This window comes from Lagenorhynchus albirostris, chromosome 11, assembly GCF_949774975.1.
Source record: "Lagenorhynchus albirostris chromosome 11, mLagAlb1.1, whole genome shotgun sequence".
NCBI lineage: Eukaryota > Metazoa > Chordata > Mammalia > Artiodactyla > Delphinidae > Lagenorhynchus > Lagenorhynchus albirostris.
The window spans coordinates 63,576,342-63,601,895 of NC_083105.1; the positions used below are offsets into that span (position 1 = coordinate 63,576,342).

The 25,554-nt window shown below is 39.7% G+C and overlaps 2 protein-coding genes across 3 annotated transcripts in view; one reads left to right on the forward strand and one right to left on the reverse strand.

The window, feature by feature from the left end:
* The window catches only part of SPATS2 (spermatogenesis associated serine rich 2), a 136,203-nt gene that overhangs the window by 89,390 nt on the left and 21,259 nt on the right, over positions 1 to 25,554 (reverse strand). The gene's annotated exons all lie outside the window — the stretch shown is intronic.
* LOC132529969 (large ribosomal subunit protein eL34-like) lies at positions 10,197 to 25,130 on the forward strand. The gene is made up of 2 exons (XM_060167051.1): positions 10,197 to 10,295; positions 24,675 to 25,130. The coding sequence occupies exons 1-2, from the start codon at positions 10,197 to 10,199 to the stop codon at positions 25,128 to 25,130; spliced, it is 555 nt and encodes a 184-aa protein (XP_060023034.1).

The following is a 25,554-nucleotide window of genomic DNA, read 5'->3' on the forward strand; positions in this document are numbered from 1 at the left end:
TTGGCATTGGAACCATACAAGCATCTTATCTATTCAAAAAAATTGTAATACTTTTTTTAAAAAAGATCCCTTCCTAGTAAATTAAACCAAAGCTGAAAACCCTCAGTTTAACCTAAATAACATTTGTTTCAACTTAGAAATCCAATCAACGGGTTCAAGAAATGTGTCAGTAAGGACCTACAAACACTAACTTCTAGACCTGCAGAATAACAACCAAAAACAAGAAAATGGGGAGTTCCAAATAAAAATATTTTTCCTGACTTTTAAAGGTTTGGGTTATGAGAAAGTAACCAAGAGTTCTTATTCCACAATATCATTTTTGCCAATAATTATTCTCATTAGCTTTATAAAGGAATATGAAAGAGAAGAAAAAAAAGAGAAAGGAGAGAGACCCAAAGTAATGCAATGATATATTCTAAAAAATAATTAGGAACAAAGGAGATGATTTCCTTAGGTCAAAAAGGTGAATGTGAGACATTTCCATAAGTCTGTTTTCTCAACAAAGTCTTTATTCATTGGCACTAACTTTCCAATCCATGTGTCATTCTAACCCCAAAACTCCCATAATTATAAGGTCTGATCACCACAAATTTTATTTTGGAAAATGGAATTTTCATTTAGAAAAACCAATAAATTCCTTTTTTTAAAATATAAACCTTGAATTGGAACAACACAGAATTGGAAATTGGAATAAAATAGAATTTCTGGAAATTTAAAATACATTCTAGGTGGAAAATCAGAAACCATGTGATAGCACAACTCCTCTTACTACTATTAAAAGACACAGGACCCTCCAAGTTGCTTAACATTAGTCATCAGTGGCAGCTGTAAGTGTGGGAGTAGAGGGGGCTCAAAAGGAGCAGAGCAGGAATACATACAAGTTTGTCTTTTCCTGTTTCACTGCTAGCTGCGTGGTGAGTTGTCTGTACCCTCCTCCTCAGGCGGGTGGCTGTAACCCAAGCCCAATCAAGCCAAATTATCCTCAGCTGTATAAATTCTTCAATAATGGTTTTAAACAATACTGATCATTTAATCCTCACCCCCTCCACACACATATAAACTCCATTCCTCCCATCTCCCCAAAGCACAGATGCACAAACAGCACAAGGGAATGGAGGCAGCTATTAGGCAAAAACAAAATAAGGCAATTAAGAGCTATATTCACTGATTCTAATCCATAAAGGGAAATTTCACGCAAATAGAAAAAGTGATTTCTAATACACCTTCTAACTTGAAAAAATTATTAACTGATCAATTAATAAGTATTTAAGATAAATTACTATGTGCCAATACTTGACACATACTAAAATATGGATAAACCTTGAGGACATTATGCTTAGTGAAATAAGCCCGTCACAAAAAAGACAAATACTATATGATTCTACCTATATGAGGTACTTAGAGTAGTCAGATTCATAGAGACGAAGTTGCCAGGTGCTGTGGGGTAGGAGAATGAGGAATTATTGTTTAATGGTACAGAGTTTCAATTTGGGGAGATGAAAAAGTTCTGGAGATGAACGGTAGTGACAGTTGTACAACAATGTGAATGTACTTAACATCACTGAACTGTACACTTTAAAATGGTTTAAATGGTCAATTTTACGTTACGTGTATTTTACCATGATTTTTTTAAATTTTAATGCAATAAGAAAAAAAATTATGAAAGAAAAAATTGACTGCTTGACCCAGCAAGAAACTCCTAAAAGAAGAAGGGAAAAAGAAAAAAAAGCACGAAAGCACAAATATCAATATTATCAATATCAGGAATTTTTTTTATAAAGTATAGATCTTACAGACATTAAATACAAGACAAAAATAGAGACAACCTTATGTCAATACATTTGAAAACGTAGGTAACAAATTTCTTAAAAAACACGTTACCAAACACAGGCAAAAAATAGAAAATGTAAATAGTAACTATCTCTAAAAGTAACTGAGGTTATAATTTTAAATTCTCTCATAATGAAAAGGCTCTCATCTCTGATCTATTGATGATAGAGTATAAATTGGTATAACTTCTTTGGAATATAGGCATTATTTTGTAAACTAGAACATTTATCAATCCTATGACCCAGAGATTACATTCCTAAGTACCAAGAGAAATTCTTGCTCATGGCACACCAGAAAACATGTAGAATTCATAACAGTAAGAAATGGAAACAACCCAAATGTCATCAACAGGAAATGAATAAACTGTGATGAATCCACTAAATGAAGTATTATATGGCAGAGAAAAATGAGTCAACTGTTACAACTGTACACAACAATATAGATAAATCTTAGCAACATAATGTAAAGCATTAAAAAAGAAAGAAAAGAAAATCAATTCCCAGATTGCGCACACATATTCTTTAAAAAAAAATAAATACAACTAACACTAGACAATATATTATTTAGACACACACATACACCTGATAAAACTATTTTTTGAAAAGGCAATGGAAAGAGTAAAAAAAAAAAAATTAGAGTATTTACCTTGAAAGGCGAGAGGAGAACATGTAAGACTGTCAATATTCAATATTAAACTTCTCAGGTTAAATGGTGGGTTCATGAATATTCTATATCATATTTTTTAAAACCAAATACACGACATAAACAAAATGATAAAAATACATGGTAAAGTTTTTTTTTAAAGGGCCATCGAGGGATGTGGAATAACTGATTCTCACACACTGCTAGTGGGAGTGTAAAAATCTATTTAGTAAAATCTACTAAGGCTGAACATAAGCATATCCTACAACCAGATGTTCTACTCCTAAGTATATGCTCAACAAAATGCATGTATATGTGCACCAGAGACATGTACGAGAATGTTTATAGCAGCACTGTTTTTAAGAGTCCAAAACTAGAAACAAATGTAGACATCTATCAATGACAGAATGGATAAATAAATTGTGGTATATTTACAGAACAGAATACTATATACCGCAATACAGAAAAAGAACGAGCTACTGACATAACATGGATCAGTTTCAAAACCAATGCTAATAGACATATATACACTACCATATGTAAAATAGATAGCTAGTAGGAAGCAGCCGCATAGCATAGGGAGATCAGCTCCATGCTTTGTGACCACCTAGAGGGGTAGGATTGGGAGGGTGGGAGGGAGACGCAAGAGGGAGGAGATATGGGGATATATGTATATGTATAGCTGATTCACTTTGTTATAAAGCAGAAACTAACACACCATTGTAAAGCAATTATACTCCAATAAAGATGTTAAAAAAAAAACCAATGCTAAGAGAAAAATGTCAGATGCAAAAGAGTGTATGTTGTATGATTCCATTTATATGAAGTTCATACATAAGCCAAACTAATCGATAGTGATAGAGGTCACAATAGTAGTGGGAAAGAAACTGGGTCAGGGTACAGGAAGGCTTCTAGGATCCTGGTACTATTCTATTATCATGATCTGAGTATTTATTATACAGGTCTGTTCACTGTGAAAAAATTCATCTAGTTGTACCCTTAAGCATTTTGCATTTTACTTTATGTATATTACATAAAACTTTAACAAAAAAGAAAATAAACTAAAGACATCCTTTTGCCTCTTAACGGCACAGTTTAACTGATACTCTTCATTCCCTCTGCCAGGCACTGACCAATATCCCTGGCTGAACACTGGCAGCTAACAGGTAACACTGACATTGGGGCATTCTGCTCCCCCTATACTATACTGAACCTGATGTATTTGTTCTCAAACCTACTTAATTCCAGTTGTGCCCATAATTACAATTACATGATTGTAATGAAATACTAAATACATTAATGAACTACGAATGTAAGAAAAGTTGCTATTTCTTTGAGAACTAAGTTGAAGGCTCTGGAAGACTGAATATAAATCATTTGAAACACCGTCTTCGGGACTTCCCTGGTGGCGCAGTGGATAAGACTCCGCGCTCACAATGCAGGGGGCCTGGGTTCGATCCCTGGTCAGGGAACTAGATCGCACATGCATGCTGCAACTAAGAGTTCGCATGCCACAACTAAGGAGCCCACGTGCCGCAACTAAGACCCTGTGCAACCAAATATTAAAAAAAAAAGAAATCCTCAACTTAAGTGTGGGTGAGACACATAAATAACCTTGGGGAAAAATTAGAAATCTAGGAGGAGTCTATACTCATTGCTTCAAGTCTTTAAGAGTTCTCACTCCACTTACAAAAACTGTAATTGGAAGTTGTAAGCAATGCATCATGGGCTGCAATTAATGCCAAATAGATGAAGAACTCTCATCAGCAGACACATAACATAATATATCAAAAGGTTGGTGAAGGGCTTCCCAGGTGGCGCAGTGGTTGAGAGTCCGCCTGCCAATGCAGGGGACACGGGTTCGTGCCCCGGTCCGGGAAGATCCCACATGCCGCAGAGCGGCTGGGCCCATGAGCCATGGCCGCTGAGCCTGCGCGTCCGGAGCCTCTTGCTCCGCAGCGGGAGAGGCCACAGCGGTGAGAGGCCCGCGTACCGCAAAAAAAAAAAAAAAAAAAAAAAGGTTGGTGAACAAATGTACATTTATTTGTTTTAAGCAAAAATAAAATGCTTATGATATGTATGTATCATTTTTATATCTTGCTTTAACCAATTTTTTCAGTTAATAGTAAACTGTGTAAGATTGGATGGTACTGAATAAGAAGACTTCTATAATCCAAGAAAGCTTGCTCTAATTACTTTTGGCAAACTAATACTATCTACTAGATAGATAAAGCTAAAATTTTAACTGTAGGGAATTCCCTGGAGGTCCAGTGGTTAGGACTCCGCACTTTCACTGCAGGGGGTATGGGTTCCATCCCTAGTTGGGGAACTAAGATGCCACCAGATGCGTGGCCAAAAAAAAAAAAATTAACTGTAAACGAGTCTACTTATTAAAACGGCAAAAGAGAAATCAACTTCACCAAAGCTGAGATGCTATATTTAAAAGAATATGCCAGGACTTCCCTGGTGGTCCAGTGGTAAAGAATCCACCTACCAATGCAGGGGACGGGGGTTCGATCCCTGGTCCGGGAACTAAGATCCCACATGCCATGTGCCGCAAACTACAGAGCCCACGTGCTCTGGAGTCCATGCACCGCAACTAGAGAGAGAAAACCCACACGCCACAACTAGAGAGAAGCCCGCGCGCCGCAACAAAAGATCCCTCATGCCACAACTAAGACCCAACACAGCCAAAAATGAATTAAATAAATAAAATAAAGAATACGCCTCTGGTGCCATATTAGCTATTATTGTTAACAAAATGGCAGCATTATCTCAGCATAGTCTGGTTTATACAATAAAGGTCTCAGAAGAAGACAGTTGCTGAAAGGACTACCTGGGGCTCAAGGACCAAGGTCTGAGTATCACTGAACTGGAAAAACAATGGTCTGAGTGCTCTTGATAGAAGAAAACAGAAAAGATATTTTGCTAATAAATTTGCCTTGAGAGTTAAACTTTCTCTAAAACACAGTAAGTAAAATTTCTTCCTGGAATCTGATACAAACCATGGGTTTCTGAAAAAAAAAAATTCTTGTTATACATTAGCATCCAGTTAGACTGAATTCCGGCATAATGGTTTCTTACCAGAATTCTTTAAAAGCACTGATCGAAAGCATTAGAGAGCCCTCAGTGATAGTACTCTAAAGCTTCTCATTTCATTCATTATTCAACTAATATTCACTGAATGCCTACTACATTCTAAGCCTTGTGTGAGTCTGACTGGGAGGGTGCTGTTTCAGATTCAGGGGAAAATTATGGTATATCAGAATGCAGGGGTTTAATGAGAGCAGGTGGTGGAAAAGTGGCAGCCAAACCCCTTACCTATTCAACTGAGCAGTCTGACAATAAAGGAATGAACGAAATAGAGTATTAGCCAGAGTTCTGGCAAGGCCAAGCAAAAGGGGTTTTCCCCTCAAGGGTTTACCCCTTAAAAAGGAATGCTTTTTGAAAGAGGAGAAGGAAGGAACCCTCCTCCACTGTTGGTGGGAATGTAAATTGGTACAACCATCATGGAGAACAGTATGGAGGCTCCTTTAAAAACTAAAAATTGAGCTACCATATGATCCTGCAATCCCACTCCTGGGCACATACCCGGAGAAAACCATAATTTGAAAACATACATGCACCCCAATGTTCACTGCAGCACTATTTACAGTAGCCAGGACATGGAAGCAACCTAAATGTCCATCAACAGAGGAATGGATAAAGAAGATGTGGTACATATACACAACAGAACATTACTCAGCCATAAAAAAGAATGAAATAATGTCATTTGCAGCAACATGGATGGACCTAGAGACTGTCATACTGAGTGAAGTAAGTCAGACAGAGAAAAACAAATATCATATGATATCACTTATACCTATATGTGGAATCTAAAAAAAAGGTACAAATGAACTTATTTACAAAACAGAAATAGAGTCACAGATGCAGAAAACAAACTTATGGTTACCAGGGGGGAAGTGGGGGGAGATTGGGATTGACATATACCCACTACTATATATAATACAGATAACTAATAAGGACCTACTGTATAGCACAGGGAACTCTTCTCAATACTCTGTAATGACCTTTATGGGAAAATAATTTTAAAAAGAGTGGATGTATGTATATGTAAAAAAAAAAAAAGAGGAGAAGGAAAAATCAAACATATTAATACTACAAAGGAGGGCTTCCTTGGTGGCTCAGTGGATAAGAATCTGCCTGCCAATGCAGGGGACAATGGTTCGAGCCCTGGTCCGGGAAGATCCCACATGCCATAGAGCAACTAAGCTCATGTGCCACAACTGCTGAGCCTGTGCTCTAGAACCCGTGAGCCACAACTACTGAGCCCAAGTGCCACAACTACTGAAGCCCACATGCCTAGCGCCCGTGCTCCACAACAAGAGAAGCCACCGCAATGAGAAGCCCATGCACCACGACGAAGAGTAGCCCTCGCTCACCGCAAATAGAGAAAGCCCACGCGCAACAAAAAAGACCCAACGCAGTCAAAATAAATAAATAAATAAATAAAATTTAAAAAAATAAAAAATACTACAAAGAAGAGTAATACTTACAGAAGTAGAAAATAACCTAAAGGAGAGGTAATATCAAAGATAAAATTAACCTTACATTCAGATCCAATTAATCTTCCTTTGATGCCTAATATGTGCTAGGAAATGTACTAAGCAATTTCATACACATTATCTTATTTAATCCTCACAAAAACCTTGTGAGGTAAAAGAAACATACTTCTGAAACAAAAAACACAGAAAGATATACATCTCTGTATAGAGACAGAAGAGGGGAAGATGAGGAAGTTCATACCAAATGACTCCAATTATTTCAGTAATAGAAACAAGAGGTGAGAAAGCAGGGAAGCTTGAAGGCCTGAGAAGAACAGAGAAGAAAACAAATACTTACTGCCTACCATGTGCTATTACATCATTTATATACAAATTTCATGTAATCCTGTTTAGTATTTATGACTCATTTAATTCAAGAACTTGAGACTGTGAGAATTCCCCAAGATCTAACAGCTGGTAAGTGGTAGGGTGGTGATTCAAACCCAGGTCTATACGACTACAAATTCTATCTCTTTCTACGATACCACACTGCTGCTTCAAAATCAGGAAAGTGCAAGAGAATACATATGAGAGGAATAAAAAGGTCATGAAGCAGCAAAGGTCCAGTTAGAAGCAGACAGCATGAATTTGGAGTAGATAATGCCAACTTTGTGCCCTCTCCCCCGGGTTTAACTGCCCAGGTAAAAAGTATTTAACATTGGGAAGTTGCTAAAGGTGTAATAATATACACTTTAAAGAATTAAAATTGGGCAGGAGACTTCCACTTTCCTTCAAATTATTACTATTGTTCTTTAGTAACTGAATATCTACAAAATATTATGCACTTGGTAGTCTCATTGAACTTGCTACCTAACCATTTGGAGCTACAGTTTAAGTATCTGCCAATGGTCCAAAATTCAACACTAACCTGAGTGTTCTAATGTTGATCAAAATACCAGAAAATATCCATCTAAGAATAACTTCATTTTCTTTCATTTTGAAAACTGACTTTATTTACAAGGAATGAGAGTTAAGTCCCTAAGACTAACAGACATGGGATGGTTGTCAAAAACCAGAATGTAGACCCATTTATTTTGTTCTTTTATGAAAGACTGTGAGAGGCTTTGAAATGAACCAAGAAGATCACTTGGCATCTTCAGTGGAAAACTAGGCACTGTGTAATGTGCACCTTCCCTAGTTACCTGATTCTACAAGGTCTGCATTCTTCATGACATTTGAGCTGTTTTATAATTGTAAGTTATAGTTAAATGATAGCAATTTAAAGGATTCTTGTCCATACACTTACAAACAAATTCTGTCCAGTGAGAGAGGAATGATTTTCCCCACGTCCCTATGGAAAAAGACAGTTTTGCATAGATTTGTAAATTCATTTCAGCATACCTGATGCTATACACGTGCAGTACTTTGAATTCTCCTTTGAACTACTTTTAACACCTTACAGGTCCTCCCATTAATTAATGAGTTAAATAACATCTTTTACATGTGTTCATTTTACATTTATATGAAAATCATTATTCTAACTTTTTAACAATGAATTTTATACAACATGTAGTATATACCATGGAAGATGAAAACTTTAATGCAAAAGCTCAAGGGAAGGAATCATCCTTTTCCACTCACACACATATTTAAGGAAGGCCAGACAAAACTTAGGCCCTGTCTCTTCCCAGTTCTGAAATTTAAGACTCTAAAAAGCACAGTCATTGTTGATCATTCTTGAAAGAGCCCATAATTCACAAAAGAATTCTTTGAAAATTATATTTCCAGCTGCTTTTTTCCCCTAATGCATAGTGTAAACAAAGCACTGTCTCAAGAACAGTTTCATCATTTCAGAAATGCTCAGAATCTTTTGTTTGAACTACTTTTGTTAATTATAGTCACTTAAAAAAATAGATGGTTACTCACTATTCTGTAATAACCTATATGGGAAAAGAATATGAAAAAGAGTGTATATATGTATATGTATAACTGAATCACTTTGCTGTACACCTGAAACTAACACAACATTGTAAATCAACTATACTCTAATATAAAATAAAAATTTAATTAAAAAAATAAATAAATAAAATTTACATTCAATTTTAAAAAAAAGATGGTACATCTTCATATTAAGCTAAAAATCTACATTTGACTAATGCTTTTTCTGCTCCAAAAGATTTTTTTGCCAGTCAACAACTGTACAATCATAAAAATATTAAATACATTTATTTGTTGTTTTCAAAATAATGGTTGTCTTCGATTGGCGTATGTCACATGAAAAATTAAATATTTTTTAACTAACTTGATTCAAATATACATAAACAGCTTAAAGAAGCCAAAGCCAGAAATCAATACACAAACCAAACATTAAATCAACAACATATTTTAAATTCATTAATGCAGCGGGAAGCTCAGATCTTCTGGCTTCCAAGTCCCAAATTTAAAATAGCTCTGAAACCAGTAGTCTCTATGGAAGCAGCTTTTATCCTCACTCAGGATCAAACTAAGCCCCAGACACTCTGAGGAAAGAAAGAGTAAAATCAAGTTGCACCAAAAATCTTTACACTCAGCATTCATTGACATCTTCCAAACCACTTTCACGGCTTGTAACATGCCAGAAAAATATTACTCTAGCAAGTAATTATTTTGCCCAAAAATGAACAGAGCAATTTAAATTGGAAATACTTTGCTGTCATGCCATTCATAAATCCATGCTACTATAATTTTTTTTTTTTTTTTGCGGTACGCGGGCCTCTCACTGTTGTGGCCTCTCCCGTTGTGGAGCACAGGCTCCGGACGCGCAGGCTCAGCGGCCATGGCCCATGGGCCCAGCCGCTCCGCGGCACGTGGGACCCTCCCAGACTGGGGCATGAACCCGTGTCCCCTGCATCGGCAGGCAGACTCCCAACCACTGCGCCACCAGGGAAGCCCTATAATTCTTAATATGAATGGATAATGCATGTAGCATATCATGCATTAAATATTCTAAAAGATAAGTTTTCATCCAGTTGAAATTAGTTAAGTAAATACTGGCCGATTAAAACGCATGAAAACTTAACTCTTCCTTCTCCCTCCCCACCTCTACTCCCTCCAAACCAACAGGAACATTTCAGATGGTAATGTGTGTCAATTAGAAGTAAAGAAAATGCGGATTAAAAAAACAACTGGAAAAGGTACAAAATGCCAGGCCCCAAAAGAGATGTCACCACTTCCAAGTTGCAACTGAAGTTAAAGAACTATAGTGGGAAGTCTTCACCATTTTCAGTAATTCAAAATAAGGTACGTATTGTCCTCCTCCTTGGGAATGTAACTCTTTCCAAAACTTCTGACGCTTCTCGAGGCTCTTAAACCTCGAGCATGTGTTGTAGGATTCTATTAAAGCTTTGTAAGAGTATTGTTCAAATACCAAGTAAAGAAAATAACCAAATCGTTTAAGATAAAAGTTAATAGGCTTTTCTCTCTACCCCCAATTCAACAATGTATAGATCTGGATACCAAGGGGGAAAAAAAGGTAGATGATTAAATACAGGCATTTCTTCTTCCCAGAGTAGGAAGAGCAATATGGCAGGCAGCTATTTCTTTAACAACTTCCTATTCACTAAGCCATCTTCTTTTTTCAGATCGTCAGAGAATTTGGGTAAATTTCTAATGATGAAAAAAAAAAGGAAAAAAAAAATTCTCATGATGTACAAATCCAGAGAGCAAGGGAAAAAAAGAAACACCGGAAGAAAAAGAAAACAGTGGGAAGAACACAAAAATGCAGTATTCACATTGCCTGGTTGACCATAAACAATAAAGCAAAATATATTCACTGCCACCTTCTTTTCATCTAGAGAGAAAGGAAAAAATAACACAATAGCCTCTACAAATATATATCATAAGATACCCCAACTTTTCCAAATATTTTACCTCCGGAGCCAGATGACTGTGCTAAGGTGAGCAAAGTCTCTTCAGATGGGGTCAGGCAGTAGAGTGCTTCTAAAGACCATTCCCTAATGCTATTCAAAGTTTCTTATAACCTGCTTTACCACCTGCTCTAGAGTCCCCAAATTTAAAATTACTTCTATCACCTACCCCCTTTTCAAAATCTCCCTTAAAGGTATCTCTTAAGAAAGCTAGCTAAATTCAGCTGAAAGTATAAATGACAAACAGGTACACATACTCTTTAACCCTTGGAAAAATGTTATTCATCGATTCAAACAAATCTCTGTGGCAGACTTTTTAATAGTTTGAGAGTTTTTCTTCTTTCTTTATTTGTTCCTTTTATTTTCTCTTTTTGGGATGGAGGCACTGTTATACCTACTCTCACAAAGAAGAAAGAAGAGAAAGAGAAAAAAATGCCAAGTCCAAAGTTCCCATGTCCTATCTCTACTGAAGAAAAGATGTATTTGTTACTGTGAAGTCTCCTTCCACAGCTCTTGACAAATCCATTCTTCAACATTAAATCATGGGAGGTGATCTCCTACTTCCACCATCCCCATGAACAGGAAAGAGAAAGCCTGCCCTAACAAAGTGTGACCCACCATATGCTAGCTTCCAAAATTTTTTGATAGGTGTATGTGTGGGGCATTTTGTGTTTTAAAACATCTTTGCAAATTCTTTGATTTTACTCCCATCAAAAAAACAGAGTCTGGGAATTCCCAGGCGGTCCAGTGGTTAGGACTCCACACTTCCACTGCTGAGGGCCTGGTTTTGATCCCTGGTTGGGGAACTAAGATCCCGCAAGCCGCGTGGCGCAGCCAAAAAAAAAAAAATTAAGTAGGGTCCAATCCTCCTCCCCACAAAGAGAATGAAGCTGAAGTGACACTGAGCAACCTCGGAAATTAGGTCATAAAAGGTGATAAAACCTCTGCCTAGTGCCTTCCCAGTTCAGGCAAGTTTGCAGTCCTGAATTACCATATAAGATATCCAGCCACCCTATATCCCTGATTCTGGAGAAACCATGGGACAAGGCCTCAGAGGGTTAGAGACGTCCGAGGGGTGCCAGCTGTTTCAGTCCTCCGAGCTCTGCCACCAGACTTGTGAATGAGGAATCCTTGGAGATGACCCCATCTGCCTCTAACTGCGTAAGAGATTTCGGTGAGGAAGCCTTTTAGATGATTCCAGCCCCAGCTGTCATCTGATTGCATCCTCATGAGAAACCGTGAGAAAGAACTGCTAGCTGAGCCCAAACATCAGAATCATGAAAGATAAAAGGAGTGTTGTTTTACATCACTCAATTTTGGCATGGTGTGTTACAAAGCAAAAGATAACCAAAACAGACTTTGGTATAGGGAGTAGGTTACTTCCATAACAAAAAGTTAAAATGTTAAGCTTTGGGACTGGATGGCAGGAGAAAGCAAGAAGGGCCTTGAAAGTGTTAGTGAAAGCCTGAAGGGTCTTCAGGACACTGGTAGGAAGCTGTCAACAAAGACTTAAAACAGGGATTACCAAACTACAATCTACTGGCAAAATTCAACCTGCTGCCTGTTTTTGTAAATAAAATTTTATTGGAACACAGTAACACCCATTTGCTTACATACTGTCTACGTCTATGGCTGCTTTCTCACTATGACAGCAGAGATCATAAGGTCCTAAAAGCCTAAAATATTTATGATCTGGCCCTTGACAGAAAAAGGTTGCTAATCCTTGGCTTAAAAGAAAGTGAGGAGGGACTTCCCCGGTGGCGCAGTGGTTAAAAATCCACCTGCCAATGCAGGGGACACGGGTTTGAGCCCTGGTCCAGGAAGATCCCATATGCCGTGGAGCAACTAAGCCTGTGCGCCACAACTACTGAGCCTGCACTCTAGAGCCCACGCGCCACAACTACTGAGCCCACGCGCGTAGAGCCCATGCTCTGCAACAAGAGAAGCCACTGCAATAAGCCCGCACACTGCAACGAAGAGTAGCCCATGCTAGCCACAACTAGAGAAAGCCCACTCGCAGCAACAAAGACCCAAGGCAGCCAAACATAAATAAATAAATTTAATAATCATTAAAAAAACATTAAAAAAAAAGGAAGTGAGGAAAGCCTTATTGGAAGCTATAGAAAAGGAGAATCTTATTAGATAATGGTGGAAGGTTTAGCAAAGCTGTCACCTGCAGTAATGTGAAAAATAGAAAATATAACTAATGAACTGATGGATCTGGGTAGAGATTTCCAGGCAGAATGTCAAAAGTATCAACTGCTTTTTTTTTTAAGCTGTGTGCCACAAAGTACAGGTAGAGAGAGATAAGAAAAGAAGGAATTATATAATTTTCAAGCAGAATATAGAGGACATACAAAGGAGTCAGGACTTGCTAGGTCCAAAAATAAATGTTTCTTATTCCCAGGCTCCCCATATAGCAAACGTTTCTCAAATTAAGAAATGCCCTCTGGGCAAAGGTCAAATCCAAGGCAGTGTCAGGGAAACATGGCCTAAAGATTAAATTTTTGTTTAGGCCAAGGGTTGGCAAACTTTTCCCATAAAGGGCCAGATAAATATTTTAGGCTTTGAGGGCCATACACAGTCTCTGTTGAACATTCTTCTTTTTTTTTTTTTTGTGGTACGCGGGCCTCTCACTGTTGTGGCCTCTCCCGCCGCGGAGCACAGGCTCCGGACGCGCAGGCTCAGCGGCCATGGCTCTCGGGCCCAGACGCTCCGCGGCACGTGGGATCTTCCCAGACCGGGGCACGAACCCGCGTCCCCTGCATCGGCAGGCAGACTCTCAACCACTGCGCCACTAGGGAAGCCCTCTTCTTTTATTTTTTAACAGCCCTTTAAAAATGTAAAAACAGGGGCTTCCCTGGTGGCGCAGTGATTGGGAATCTGCCTGCCAATGCAGGGGACACGGGTTCAAGCCCTGGTCCGGGAAGATCCCACATGCTGCGGAGCAACTAAGCCTGTGTGCCACAACTGCTGAGCCTGCGCTCTGGAGCCCACGAGCTGCAACTACTGAAGCCCTTGAGCCTGGAGTCTGTGCTCCGCTACAAGAGAAGCCACCGTAGGGAGAAGCCTGTGCGCTGCAGTGAAAAGTGGCCCCCGCTCACCGCAACTGGAGAAAGCCCGCGCACAGCAGCGAAGACCCAACGCAGCCAAAAATAAATAAAATAAAAATTAAAAAAAAATAAAATCTAAAAACAGAGAATTCCCTGGTTGTCCAGTGGTTAGGGCTCCGCACTTCCACTGCAGAGGGGATGGGTTCGATCCCTGGTCAGGGAATCAGATCCTGCGAGATGTGCGGCGTGGCTCAAAAAAAAGTAAAAACAAATCTTAGATCACTGGCCATAGTCTGCCTACCCCTAGTTAGGACTCCAAAGAGATTTTAAGGTGGAGTCTCACAGATGCTTTCAAACATAAGGCCTTCTGAGAATATTAAAGGTGTTGTCCCACAAAAGGCTTAAAGGAAGCTGACAGGGTTCAGGACATGCTACCCCAAAATATGGCACCCTAGCATACTGAATATTTTAAGCTGAAGAATCTTGAGAAAAGATCAGAAAGAGGAAGGTCACTCTGTGGGGGTCTCCCCCCACCTTCTCCCCTGAAACAAGTCATAAAACCCTCATGTAAGAGGTACCCTCCCTATACCTGGAAGGAGGGAGCATCTGTATCTCCAAAGACAAAGGGACAAGGAAAGGAATCCTAACAAACAGGCCTTGCTATATTTCCTCCAGTTCACTACACTTACTTCATACTCGTTGATCTATCATTTCTCCACACTGTCCACTCTTCATTAAACCTGGCATAAAAATACTCAGGTTCAAACATTTCTTTGAGTCTTCGTTTACATCTCCCATTTCACATAAAATTTACATCAGATAAATTTTAGTATACTAAAAAGTGTACTTTTCTCCTCTTAATCAGTCTTTGCCAGTTTAATTTTCAAATCCAGCCAGGGACCCTAAGAGGGTCAAGGAAAACTTTTTTCTCCTCTACAAAGCCTAAGGGAGAGAAGGGGGTTATATCAATGTGTAAATGTGGCTTTTGTCTAATAGAGTGAACCCTTCAGTAAGAGTCACAGAGAATTATATGTGCAGAAACATTGTCATCTTGAACTAAAAAGGACCGAGACGGTACAAAATGAAAAAAGACTTTTGGGACCCCCACCCCACCCTGCCCAAAGCTCTGTGGGCAGGAAACAGGCTGGGAAAATTACTTACCTGCAAACAGAGAATACATTTTATGGAAAAGGAATGATAATTCAAAGGGCAAAACCAAGAGCCGTAGAGGAATGGTTCCTAGGCAGTCGGGGCTGAACCCTAATCACACAACTACCAATATGTTGGCTGGATTTCAGAACTGGTATGGACCGGTGACTATTGTGTTCCTTACATTTTTTCTTTATTTTTGAACATGAGTGTCTAAAGTTGTTATCTTAGGCCCATCCATTATTGCATATTGGGTGGGCTGGGTATGGAGAAAGATAAGGTGATTCTTTAGTCCACAGGTCTTCAAAGTGAAGGCAAGGGTACTCAAGGAGCTATACCCAAGGAACTAATATATCCAAATAGCCTTATCTGCACCTGGATCTGATTTAGATTACAAGATCCTGGATCTCTAGCCTGAGCCTGATGCTGTACTAGATAAAACTTTGGAGGCTTTGAGAAGGAGTGCTTGTGTTTTGCATGTGGAGGAAGATAAACACTGTAATTTGTAGCCAGAGAGAAGACTAAAGTGGCTTTGAAATAAGTCTGCACATTCTTGACACTCCTCCCAGCAAGAGGTAGACTCTAATTCCCTTCCCTTTGAATGTGGATTGGCCTTAGTGACTTGCTTCTTTTTCTTTTTCTTTTCTTATAAATTTATTTATTTAACTTATTTATTTTTGGCTGTGTTGGGTCTTCCACTGCTGCGTGCGGGCTTTCTCTAGTTGCAACGAGCGGGGGCTACTCTTTGTTGCAGTGTGCGGGCTTCTCATTGCGGTGGCTTCTCACTACGGAGCACGGGCTCTAGGTGCGCGGGCTTCAGTAGCTGTGGCGCGCGGGCTTCAGTAGCTGCGGCGCGGGGGCTCAGTAGCTGTGGCTCACGGGCTCTAAAGCACAGGCTCAGTAGTTGTGGCGCATGGGCTTAGTTGCTCGGTGGCATGTGGGATCCTCCCAGACCAGGGATCAAACCCGTGTCCCCTGCATTGGCAGGCAGATTCTCAACCACTGCACCACCAGGGAAGCCCCAGTGACTTGCTTCTAATGAATAAAATGCAGTGGAAATTGACACTGATTCTGAACTATATTGTCATAAAAGACAATATAGTTCCCTTCTGGCTCTCTTACTCGGAACAAGTACTTTTAGAGCCCTAAGCCTCCAGGTAAGAAGTCTGGCTACCATGAAGCCCCTATGCTGGAAAGACTATACAGAAATAGGGAGAGATATCAAGGATCCCCAACTATTCCAGCTTCTACCTATTTGGACTTCCCTGCTCAAGTGCCATGCTTGTGAGTCTGGTAGGAAGCCTCCGAAATAACCCCAGGCCCATCTAACTACCAGTACATAAGAGGACTCATGCAAGAATCACTTAGCTGAGCCCAGTCAACACCCAGAACCATAAGTTTTATGCCAAATTTGGAGTGGTTTTGTTCTTTAGCAATAGATAACTGCAACAACATGCCTGGAGACCCTAGCCTGAAATGTTAGGAGGTGAAACTTAGCCTGCCTTTCTATATTACCAACCAAATAACATAAAACAGCATCTTTATGCTGCCCCCAACTCCTTCTTCCCACAGTAGAAATATTTGATTTGACCACGGTAAAAAATATTTTCATGGCTGATTTAAATGTATACAATTACAATGTGACAAGTATTATGTTTCAAACTGTATGTCAGTCTAACTTTACACGTTACTTGAAAGCACCTACATTTACACACACACACACACACACACACACACACACAAATGGTTTGCTCCTTCCTAGCATATTATTTCACTTATTTTACAAATGTTTTTTAATAATTACGTAATTTGAGACTGGTAGTCATACTACCTCCTCTGCAACATAACACTAATGTGTAGTGTTTTAAAAAGTGGTTATACCTGCAGCAAAACTAGAATAATCGTCACTAATATATAATAACTACAATTTCTAAGGTCTCTTCATTGCTAAATGCCATGATCTAAGTTCAGAGAAAATAAATCTTTTGCATTTGAAGATATACAATTCAATATGTTTTAGATCACTGGCAGGGAATTTAACGTTTTAGCTCTTAAAAGAAATAATGGAATATGATGTTCACAGATTATAAACATGGTTAAGCTCAACTTCTGTAGTGAAACTAAAACAGCTGAGCCAAGAACTAATTGGACCTAGCAGAATGGCAGAAGGGACTCTGGAACAGGAAGAGTAAAGAGGCCTGAGGTCAAGATAACTTACTCTGAAAATGTAACCACTTTCTCCATTGTATAAACACTTCCAACTAGACATTTTAAGGAAAAAAGCCTTAATCCTCTATGAAAACAAATAACTAAAACATCCTAAATTATTTAGCAGCAGTTTAATTCACCTTTTTTCACTCTTTCCTAGACTGTCACAGGTTTGTTTTTTTTTTTTTTTTAGCAAGCAAGCATTGAGAAGAAAAAATCAAATATAATCACTTTGAGAAGAAATTTTAAAGAATAAAATATATGTTCTGCTTCAGATACGATTCTTTGAACACTGAGTAATACGTATACCCCCAAGTATATACATATCCAGCATATACATTACATATACCCAAGTTCGGGTAACTAAAAGGAAAGAGAAGGTCACTGTGCAGAAGTCTATTTAACCCATAATATGGCTGATTTTAAATATCAGTCTGGGTTCTGGGTCCTGATAGCAGAAAGTCATCTAATACAAAGGGAGAAGAAAGACTCTCTCTTGCTCACAGGGCAGAAGTTTAGGCTCTATACAAATTGTGGAATAAGTAAAGGTCATTCTTCCACAGAGAGTCCACAACTACCTAATGCTTCCTCTCTCATTCAAAAGTCCCTCAATAAAACTGACTTCAGGTGTCAGAAAAACACTAAACGCATTCAACTAAGTCACACTGAAGAATGAATTTTTGAGAGCCCCTAACCTTTCCATGAGATAAAAGACTGTAAACAGTATAATGCAATATAATGGGAAAAATTCTTGTTTCCCCAAAAAATTTCCTTTAAGCTCTACATCAAAGAGATGGGGCCATTATATTTACCACTGGATCCCTCAGCACCTAGTACAGGGATAAGCACATTAGTAAGCACTCGAAACTCTGCATAAATGAATATTTTGCTTTTATTCCCCATATAAGAAATATGCATTCTATTTCCATTCTATCAGTAATGAGCTACATAACCTTTGGCAAGGTCCTGGATCTCTCAAGCTTTAGTTTCCATCACACAACATAAAATGAGGTGAGGTGCGGACTGGGGATGAGGATTAGATAATAAGTCTCATGAGGCCAGTGACTGTCTTATTCACCTCTGTATCTGTGTCTAACGAAGTGGCTAGGGCACATTCAAATATTTACTGGACGAAGTTTCTTCCAGCTCTAGGACTTCCCTGGTGGTCCAGTGGTTAAGAATCCGCCTTCCAATGCAGGGGACGCGGGTTCAATCCCTGGTCAGGGAACTAGGATCCCACATGCCGCAGGGAAACCAAGGCCATGCGCTGCAACTACTGAGCCTGCGGGCTCTAGAGCCCACGCACCACAACTAGAGAGAAGCTCACGTGCCACAACTAAGACCTGACACAGCCAAATAAATAAATAAATAATTTTAAAAAAAGGTTCTTCCAGCCCTGACCCTGTAATTCTCCGTTTTTAACAAAAAAGGTTCTTCCAGCCCTGACCCTATAATTCTTCATCATTTTTAACTTAGCTTTTTCAGCATACAGTATTATAGTCCACTAAGCAGGAGATTTAAGACTCCTCCTCTACACTGAGATCAGTTCCAGTAAAGGCCTTTTAAAACAAAACACTTCTAAAATCTTCTCCACCTCTCCACACAGGTGCTTTGTGTGATTGATATTATTTATCCACTGGATGCAGCTTTTAGAAAGATAAGATTTGGACAAAGACAGGATGCCAGAAGCAATACAATTTTCCAGATTCTTCTGAATTGGTTTTATTCCAGTTTGATTTTATTATGCTACTTAAAACACTATTAGAAGTACCTGGAATAATCAGGTTAATCCATTTGCAATCCAAAAATGTATTCCAAAGTCAAATATTATTATCTATTCCATATGCCCATCCTTTAGCATAAATGACTGAGAGCTATATCCATTTATTTAAGTTCATGTTTTTCACAGCATGCAACCAACACCACCACCTACTCATTATTTACAGTCCTTTCTGTAGCACTATTATAAAAGGTTACATTTAAGAGGACCTTGGGGAAATCCCTGGAGGTCCAGTGGTTAGGACTCCCAGCTTTCACTGCCGAGGGCCCAGGTCCAATCCCTGGTCGAGGAAATAAGATCCCACAAGCCGAGTGGCGTGGCAAAAAAAATTAAAACTTTAAAAATAAAGGACCTTGTGCCTCTGGAACACTATCGCTCCAAATTAGGTGTAGCCTTCAAAAAGTCGGCACATCTCTGCTATCAGGTAGTAATGAGCATAATAAATTCAAGGACTTCAGCTAGAACAAATTATTGATTGACATATTCCCCAATTATTAAAGTCTAATAACAACTTTTGAAATATTAATCTATATCCTCAGTAGCAATGTACAGTCTGTACCCTGACAATGAGCACTTACATTATGTCCATTCAATCACCCACTAGGTACCAGACACTGTTCTAGCCCAGGGGTCAGCAATCTTTTTCTGTAAAGGGCCAGACAGCAAATATTTTAGGCTTTACAGGCCTTACAGTCTCTGTTGCAACACTCAACTCCACTGTTGTAGTGTGAAAGCAGCCACAGACAATACTATAATGAATGTGCATGACTATGTTCTGATTAAACTTTACTTACAAAAACAGGCAGCAGGCCATTTTTAGCTTGCCAGCCCCTGTTCTATGCCTATGGGGAGACAGCAGTGAAACAAATTTTTTTAAGTAAAGTTAAAATTTTTTAATTAATTAATTAATTAAAATACACCTGCACACACACAGCCTGTCAGATGCTAATAAGTGCTATGGAGAAAAGTAAAGCAGGATCAAGGCGGTAAGGACACTCAGGACTTCACTGATAAGATGACATCTGAGCCCAACACCTAAAGAAAGAGGAAAAGCCATGCTACCTCCATAGAAAAAGCATTTCAGGAAGAGGTAATGGCAAGTATAAAGGCTCTGAAGAAGAAACAAGCTGGCATCTTAAAAAAAACAGCAAGGATGTCACTGTGGCTACAGGGACGTGAGCAGAGGAAAGAGTCATAGGAAATTAGGCCAGAAGAGGCAAACTGAGGCCAGGTTCTTTACAATCTTTTAAGGCCACTGTCAGAACTTTGTTTTTTACTCTGAGATGGAAAGCCCCTGGAAGGCTTTGAGCAAAGGAGTGACAACCCGACTTGACTTACTTTTTAGGGGATTGTTCTGGATGTCTGCTGAGAACAGACTGTACAGAGATAAGGGCAGAAGTAGAGAAATCAGTCAGAAGGCTAATGCAATAATCCAGGAAAGAGAGAACAGCAGTTTGAATTTTGGTGGTAGCAGTAGAAACGGTGATCAGCTTCAGCATGTATCCTAAAGGTAAAACTAGATTAGATGTGAAATGTTACAGACAGAAAAGCATCAACTAGGTTTAAGGCTCGAGTAACCAGGAGAGTCTCTATTTCCTGTTATGGGGACGACTGTGGGAAAAATCTTGGGGGAAGCATATAAAGTTCGAGATGTATAACAGACACCACATAGAGATGTTAGGTGGGCAATGAGATATACAAATTTGGAGTTAATATACTTTTACATTATGATTATTCCCAGTATGTTTGATCTCTCCAACTGGGTTATAAAATCCTTAAGAATAAAACCCCTGGACTTCCCTGGTGGCGCAGTGGTTAAGAATCTGCCTACCAATTCAGCAGAAACAGGTTCAATCCTTGGTCCAGGAAGATCCCACGTGCTGCAGAGCAACTAAGCCCGTGAGCCACAACTACTGAGCCTGCCCACAAGCCACAATACTGAAGCCTGTGCGCCTAGAGCCCGCGCTCCGCAACAAGAGAAGACACTGCAATGAGAAGCCCATGCACCGCAACGAAGAGTAGCCCTGCTCGCCGCAACTAGTGAAAGCCTGAGTGCAGCAACAAGGACCCAGTGCAGCCATAAATAAATAAACAAACAAATAAATAAATTTTTTTAAAAAGTGAAACCTCATTTTCACTTTACTCACAGGTATTATCCCCAAGACTATTTACTTACTTTATACACAGTTTTAATAAGATTAGATTTCTAGTTTCTGAATTCATAAATGATAGAAGCAGCAAATTTAAAATGGTGGTGCCAGGGGGTGGAAGACAGCAGCTAAAACTGACAGCTGACAAAGGAATACATAGAAATTATAAAATGCTGACAAAAACTAGAAATATCCAGCATTCCAAGATTACAGTCGTCCCTCAGTATCCACTCAGGGGATTGGTTCCAGGACCCCTGCAGATACCAAAATCCTCGGATACTCAAGTCCCTTATATAAATCATCACAGTATTTGCACATAACCTATGCACATCCTCCTGGATATTTTAAATCATCTCTAGATTATTTTTATATCTAATACAATGAAAATGTTATGTAAATTAATTGTAAACAGAGTGTAAATGCTATGTAAACAGTTGCCAGCCCGTGGCAAATTCAAGTTATGCTTTTGGGAACTTTCTGGAATTTTTTTAATATTTTCAACCTACAGTTGGTTGAATCCATCCATGCAGAACCCACAGATACGGAAGCCTGCGTACATTTACTGTAAGAACAAACAGCTGTACATATATGTCATTAAGTCAGCAATTCCTGAAAGTGTTTGTTATAGCACAAAATACTTCTAATTATCTTTAGCGACATTTAATGTTATTAACGTTTTAAATGACATTTTTTTTTTTTGCATTACGCGGGCCTCTCACTGTTGTGGCCTCTCCTGTTGCGGAGCACAGGCTCCGGACGCACAGGCTCAGCGGCCATGGCTCACGGGCCCAGCCGCTCCACGGCATGTGGGATCTTCCCAGACCGGGGCATGAACCCGTGTCCCCTGCATCGGCAGGCGGACTCTCAACCACTGCGCCACCAGGGAGCCCTTAAATGACATATTTTTTAAATATTGCTAATAAAAATGGAAGAAATGGTATTTAAAAGAGTAAACATAATTTATTTGAAAATTTTATGTATGTGTTATTCTCACAGGATTTGTTAGGGAGCAGATAAAATTATACACGTGAAAGTCATTTAATAAACATTACTTGGGACTCGCCCTGTGCTAGAAATGGTAGATATAAGAAAAAGCAAGCCATTGTTCAAGCTCAAGTCTCTTCTTGAGAGATAAAAACATAAACAACTAATTATAATACAATGTGATCAGTGGAATGAAAACAGACTTGGGACTAAGACATCTGGGTTTGAATTTTGCCACCATTCTTGGCTTACGGTTTGAGCTGCTAACTACGTATGCTTAGCTTGCCGACCATTCAAAAACAGGCAGCAGGCCAGGCCTATGAGCAGCAGTTTGCCAACCTCTGTTGTACAGGAATATTGGGGATAAAGACAGTGATCAGAACAGCTTATTCTGTGCCCTGTTCCCCTGGCTAAGATAAGGTTTGGGAGTTGCAGAGGCAAACGTGTAACTGGACATGTAACTTTCCTCCCTATTCTCTTTGCCTGGCTAATTCCCACTCATCTTTCAGGTCTCTGATCAGATGTCACTAACTCAAGAACCTGCACTCTTCCCCTCCTTACCCCCGAGACTGATCCAGTGCTTTTTCTACAGGCTTCCAAAAAGCCCTCACTACTTCTATCAGAGCCTTCACATTAAACTGTAATGTCTGTTTAACTGTCTTTCCCGCTAGACTGTAAATCCAGGTAAGGAGGAACCTGTCTACTTGTTTCACATGATCTCCCAAGCATCTAATTCAGTGCCTGGCACATAGTAGATGCTAGGAAATGTCCACTGAAATGAGTGAATCCAGCAATAGTTGAGTCTCCCATCCAGCAACAGCTCTTTCAGGAACCTGTCAGGACACAGATCCTTGGGTACTGACAGGATCTGTTCTCTCCTTCCAAACAGTACTTTCCTCTCCCCTCCCAGGACACAGGTCAAACTCTTTCCCTCTTCTAACTCCTCTGTTTCCTTGGCCCGATTGAAGGAATTGAAAGCTAATTCTGCCTGAAACCTCTTCCCTCCCTTCCCTTTCCAACTCTAAAGCTACACCTCCCCACTTCCTTACTGTAATCATGCTGTCATTTCCCCAGCAAGCTAGTAACAGTGTCATTTCCCAGTTTCCAGGATATGTAGGATATTGAAGAATAGGGTACTAAAAACATCCAAATATTCTACTTTTCAGTAAGAAAGGGGAGAAAATAGAAGCAGGGAAGGTAAACAACAGGAAATAGAACAGGGAATTCTAGTTTTTGAAGAGATGGATTAACAGCTTTTTACTGCAGATCACTTTGGCCCCAGGAGTAGAAAGCAAGTAACAGAGCTCCAGTTCTGCATTCCCCCAGCCTCTACACCAGCACCAGTAGTCAAGGAACCCTTTTACCCTGCAGCTTCTTCCCATATCTCTATCCTGCATCTACTTATACTACAATTTGCCTTGAAACATCAAGACTAATCTCATTATGATCTCTAACCCTACTTATATCACTCACTACAAGAAACCCAGGACTCTGGAGTCATTCCAAATCCTCCAACTCTCATCCCCATATGGCTAAGTACATCATCTTTCATGAACCAGCCCCCTCTCCCACTCGTCCCTCAATTCCTGAAATCCTTCCATCATATCCTCTGGAACTCATCAGCAAAATCCCCTATATCTTCAACCTCTTGTCTGAATGGTCCCTTCACCTTTTTGCTCTAATTGAAATCTAACAGCTGAGGCCACTGCTCTCTCTACAGTCCTATCTGTGGTTGTTTTCTCTCCCACACCCGTTATACTACTGGGCCTGGGGGTAGAAGAAGGAGGTACTCACCTTGTACCTTCTCTCTGCTTCCAGGTTATTCCCCTTTCTTCCTTCCCAAAAAAAGCCCCTGTCAGACCATACCTCCACCTCCCCACCCCTCTGCTACATTTATCTGGATAAGCTGGGTCACTTCTTCTCAAGCCTCAAAGCTTTTGGTTCCTACCTCACTGGTCTGTCATAATTCCAGGTGATTTCAAATGCTCACCTAGATGACTCTTGTGATACTCTGACCTCTCAGTTCCTTGACCTCCTCACATGCAATGATCTTGTCCTCTACCCTACTTTAGCCACTCACTCCCTTAGTCAATATCCTAGAACTTGTCAATATGATAACTCCTGTCCTTCCATGATCTCCACTTCATCTGCATCCCACTCTCCAATCACCACTTCCCATCTTTTGCAGACTGCTCCTTCTAGCACCCCAACTCCAAGAACACTTTGACCTCAACAGAACTTACAAGCAATTGATCCCACCCCCTCTCCTGTCACTTCCTACCTTAGCTTAGAGCTCAAGGTCCATCATTACAATCACTCCCTTTCCTGCATCTCAGACTTTTGCACCCTCCCACACTTTATCATACTTGCCTGGCAGAACACCTACCCTTGCTAAATATAATTCCCTGTCAAACAACTAAACCCTTTAGGACATTAAAGAGACAGTGACGTCATATCTGACTTTTGAACTCACAATAGCTTTCTTTTTCCTCTTCCAGGGATGGTATCTAGAGGCGTTCAGAGTGGTCCGGCATTTGACATACCGTTGTAGACTATCCTACAATACAGCCTCTAACAAAACTAGGCTGCCCCAAACCCCTGGAAATAGAATTGTTTACCTTCAAACCAAAAAGGTTGGGAAAGCACCAAAATCCACATGTGGCGTGTACCCAGGCCAACTTCTAGGAGTTTGTGCTGTGAGACCTAAAGTTCTTATGAGGTTGTCTAAAATGAAAAAACATGTCAGCAGGGCCTACTGTGGTTCCATGTGTACTAAATGTGTCCATGGCAGGATCAAGCGTATTTTTCTTATTGAGGAGCAGAAAATCGTTCTGAAAGTCTTAAAGGCAGAAACACAGAGTCAGAAAACTAAATTTTTAAAATGAAGCTTTTTTGAGTTAATAATTAAAAAAATCAAAAGCCAAAAGAGAGTGAGAGAGATAGACAATTGAAAATTTGAAAATTGATAGGATATTTGATATTAAGGAATTATAAATTTTTTTGGTGCGGTAATGGTATTTTTTTTGCAGGTGTCCGTATTTTTTAGAGATACAATATGAAATATTTATGCATAAAATATGATGTCTGGGACTGCTTCAAAATAATAAGAAAGGATGGAAGTGGGTAAGACAACAGATAAAACAAGATTGGGGGACTTCCCTGGCGGTCTTGTGGTTAAGACTTCCCCTTCCAATGCAGGGGGTGAGGGTTCGATCCCTGGTCGGGGAGCTAAGATCCCACATACCTCGCAGCTAAAAAACTAAAACGTAAAAAAACAACCGAAGCAGTACTGTAACAAATTCAATAAAG

What these genes read in the sequence shown, in the direction of transcription:
- LOC132529969 (XM_060167051.1), top strand. Translation starts at nt 10,197, where the DNA reads ATGCCAGGCCCCAAAAGAGATGTCACCACTTCCAAGTTGCAACTGAAG. An exon ending in TTTCAGTAATTCAAAATAAG is followed by an intron (nt 10,296 to 24,674) that starts GTACGTATTGTC and finishes TAAACCCTTTAG; the next exon opens with GACATTAAAGAGACAGTGAC.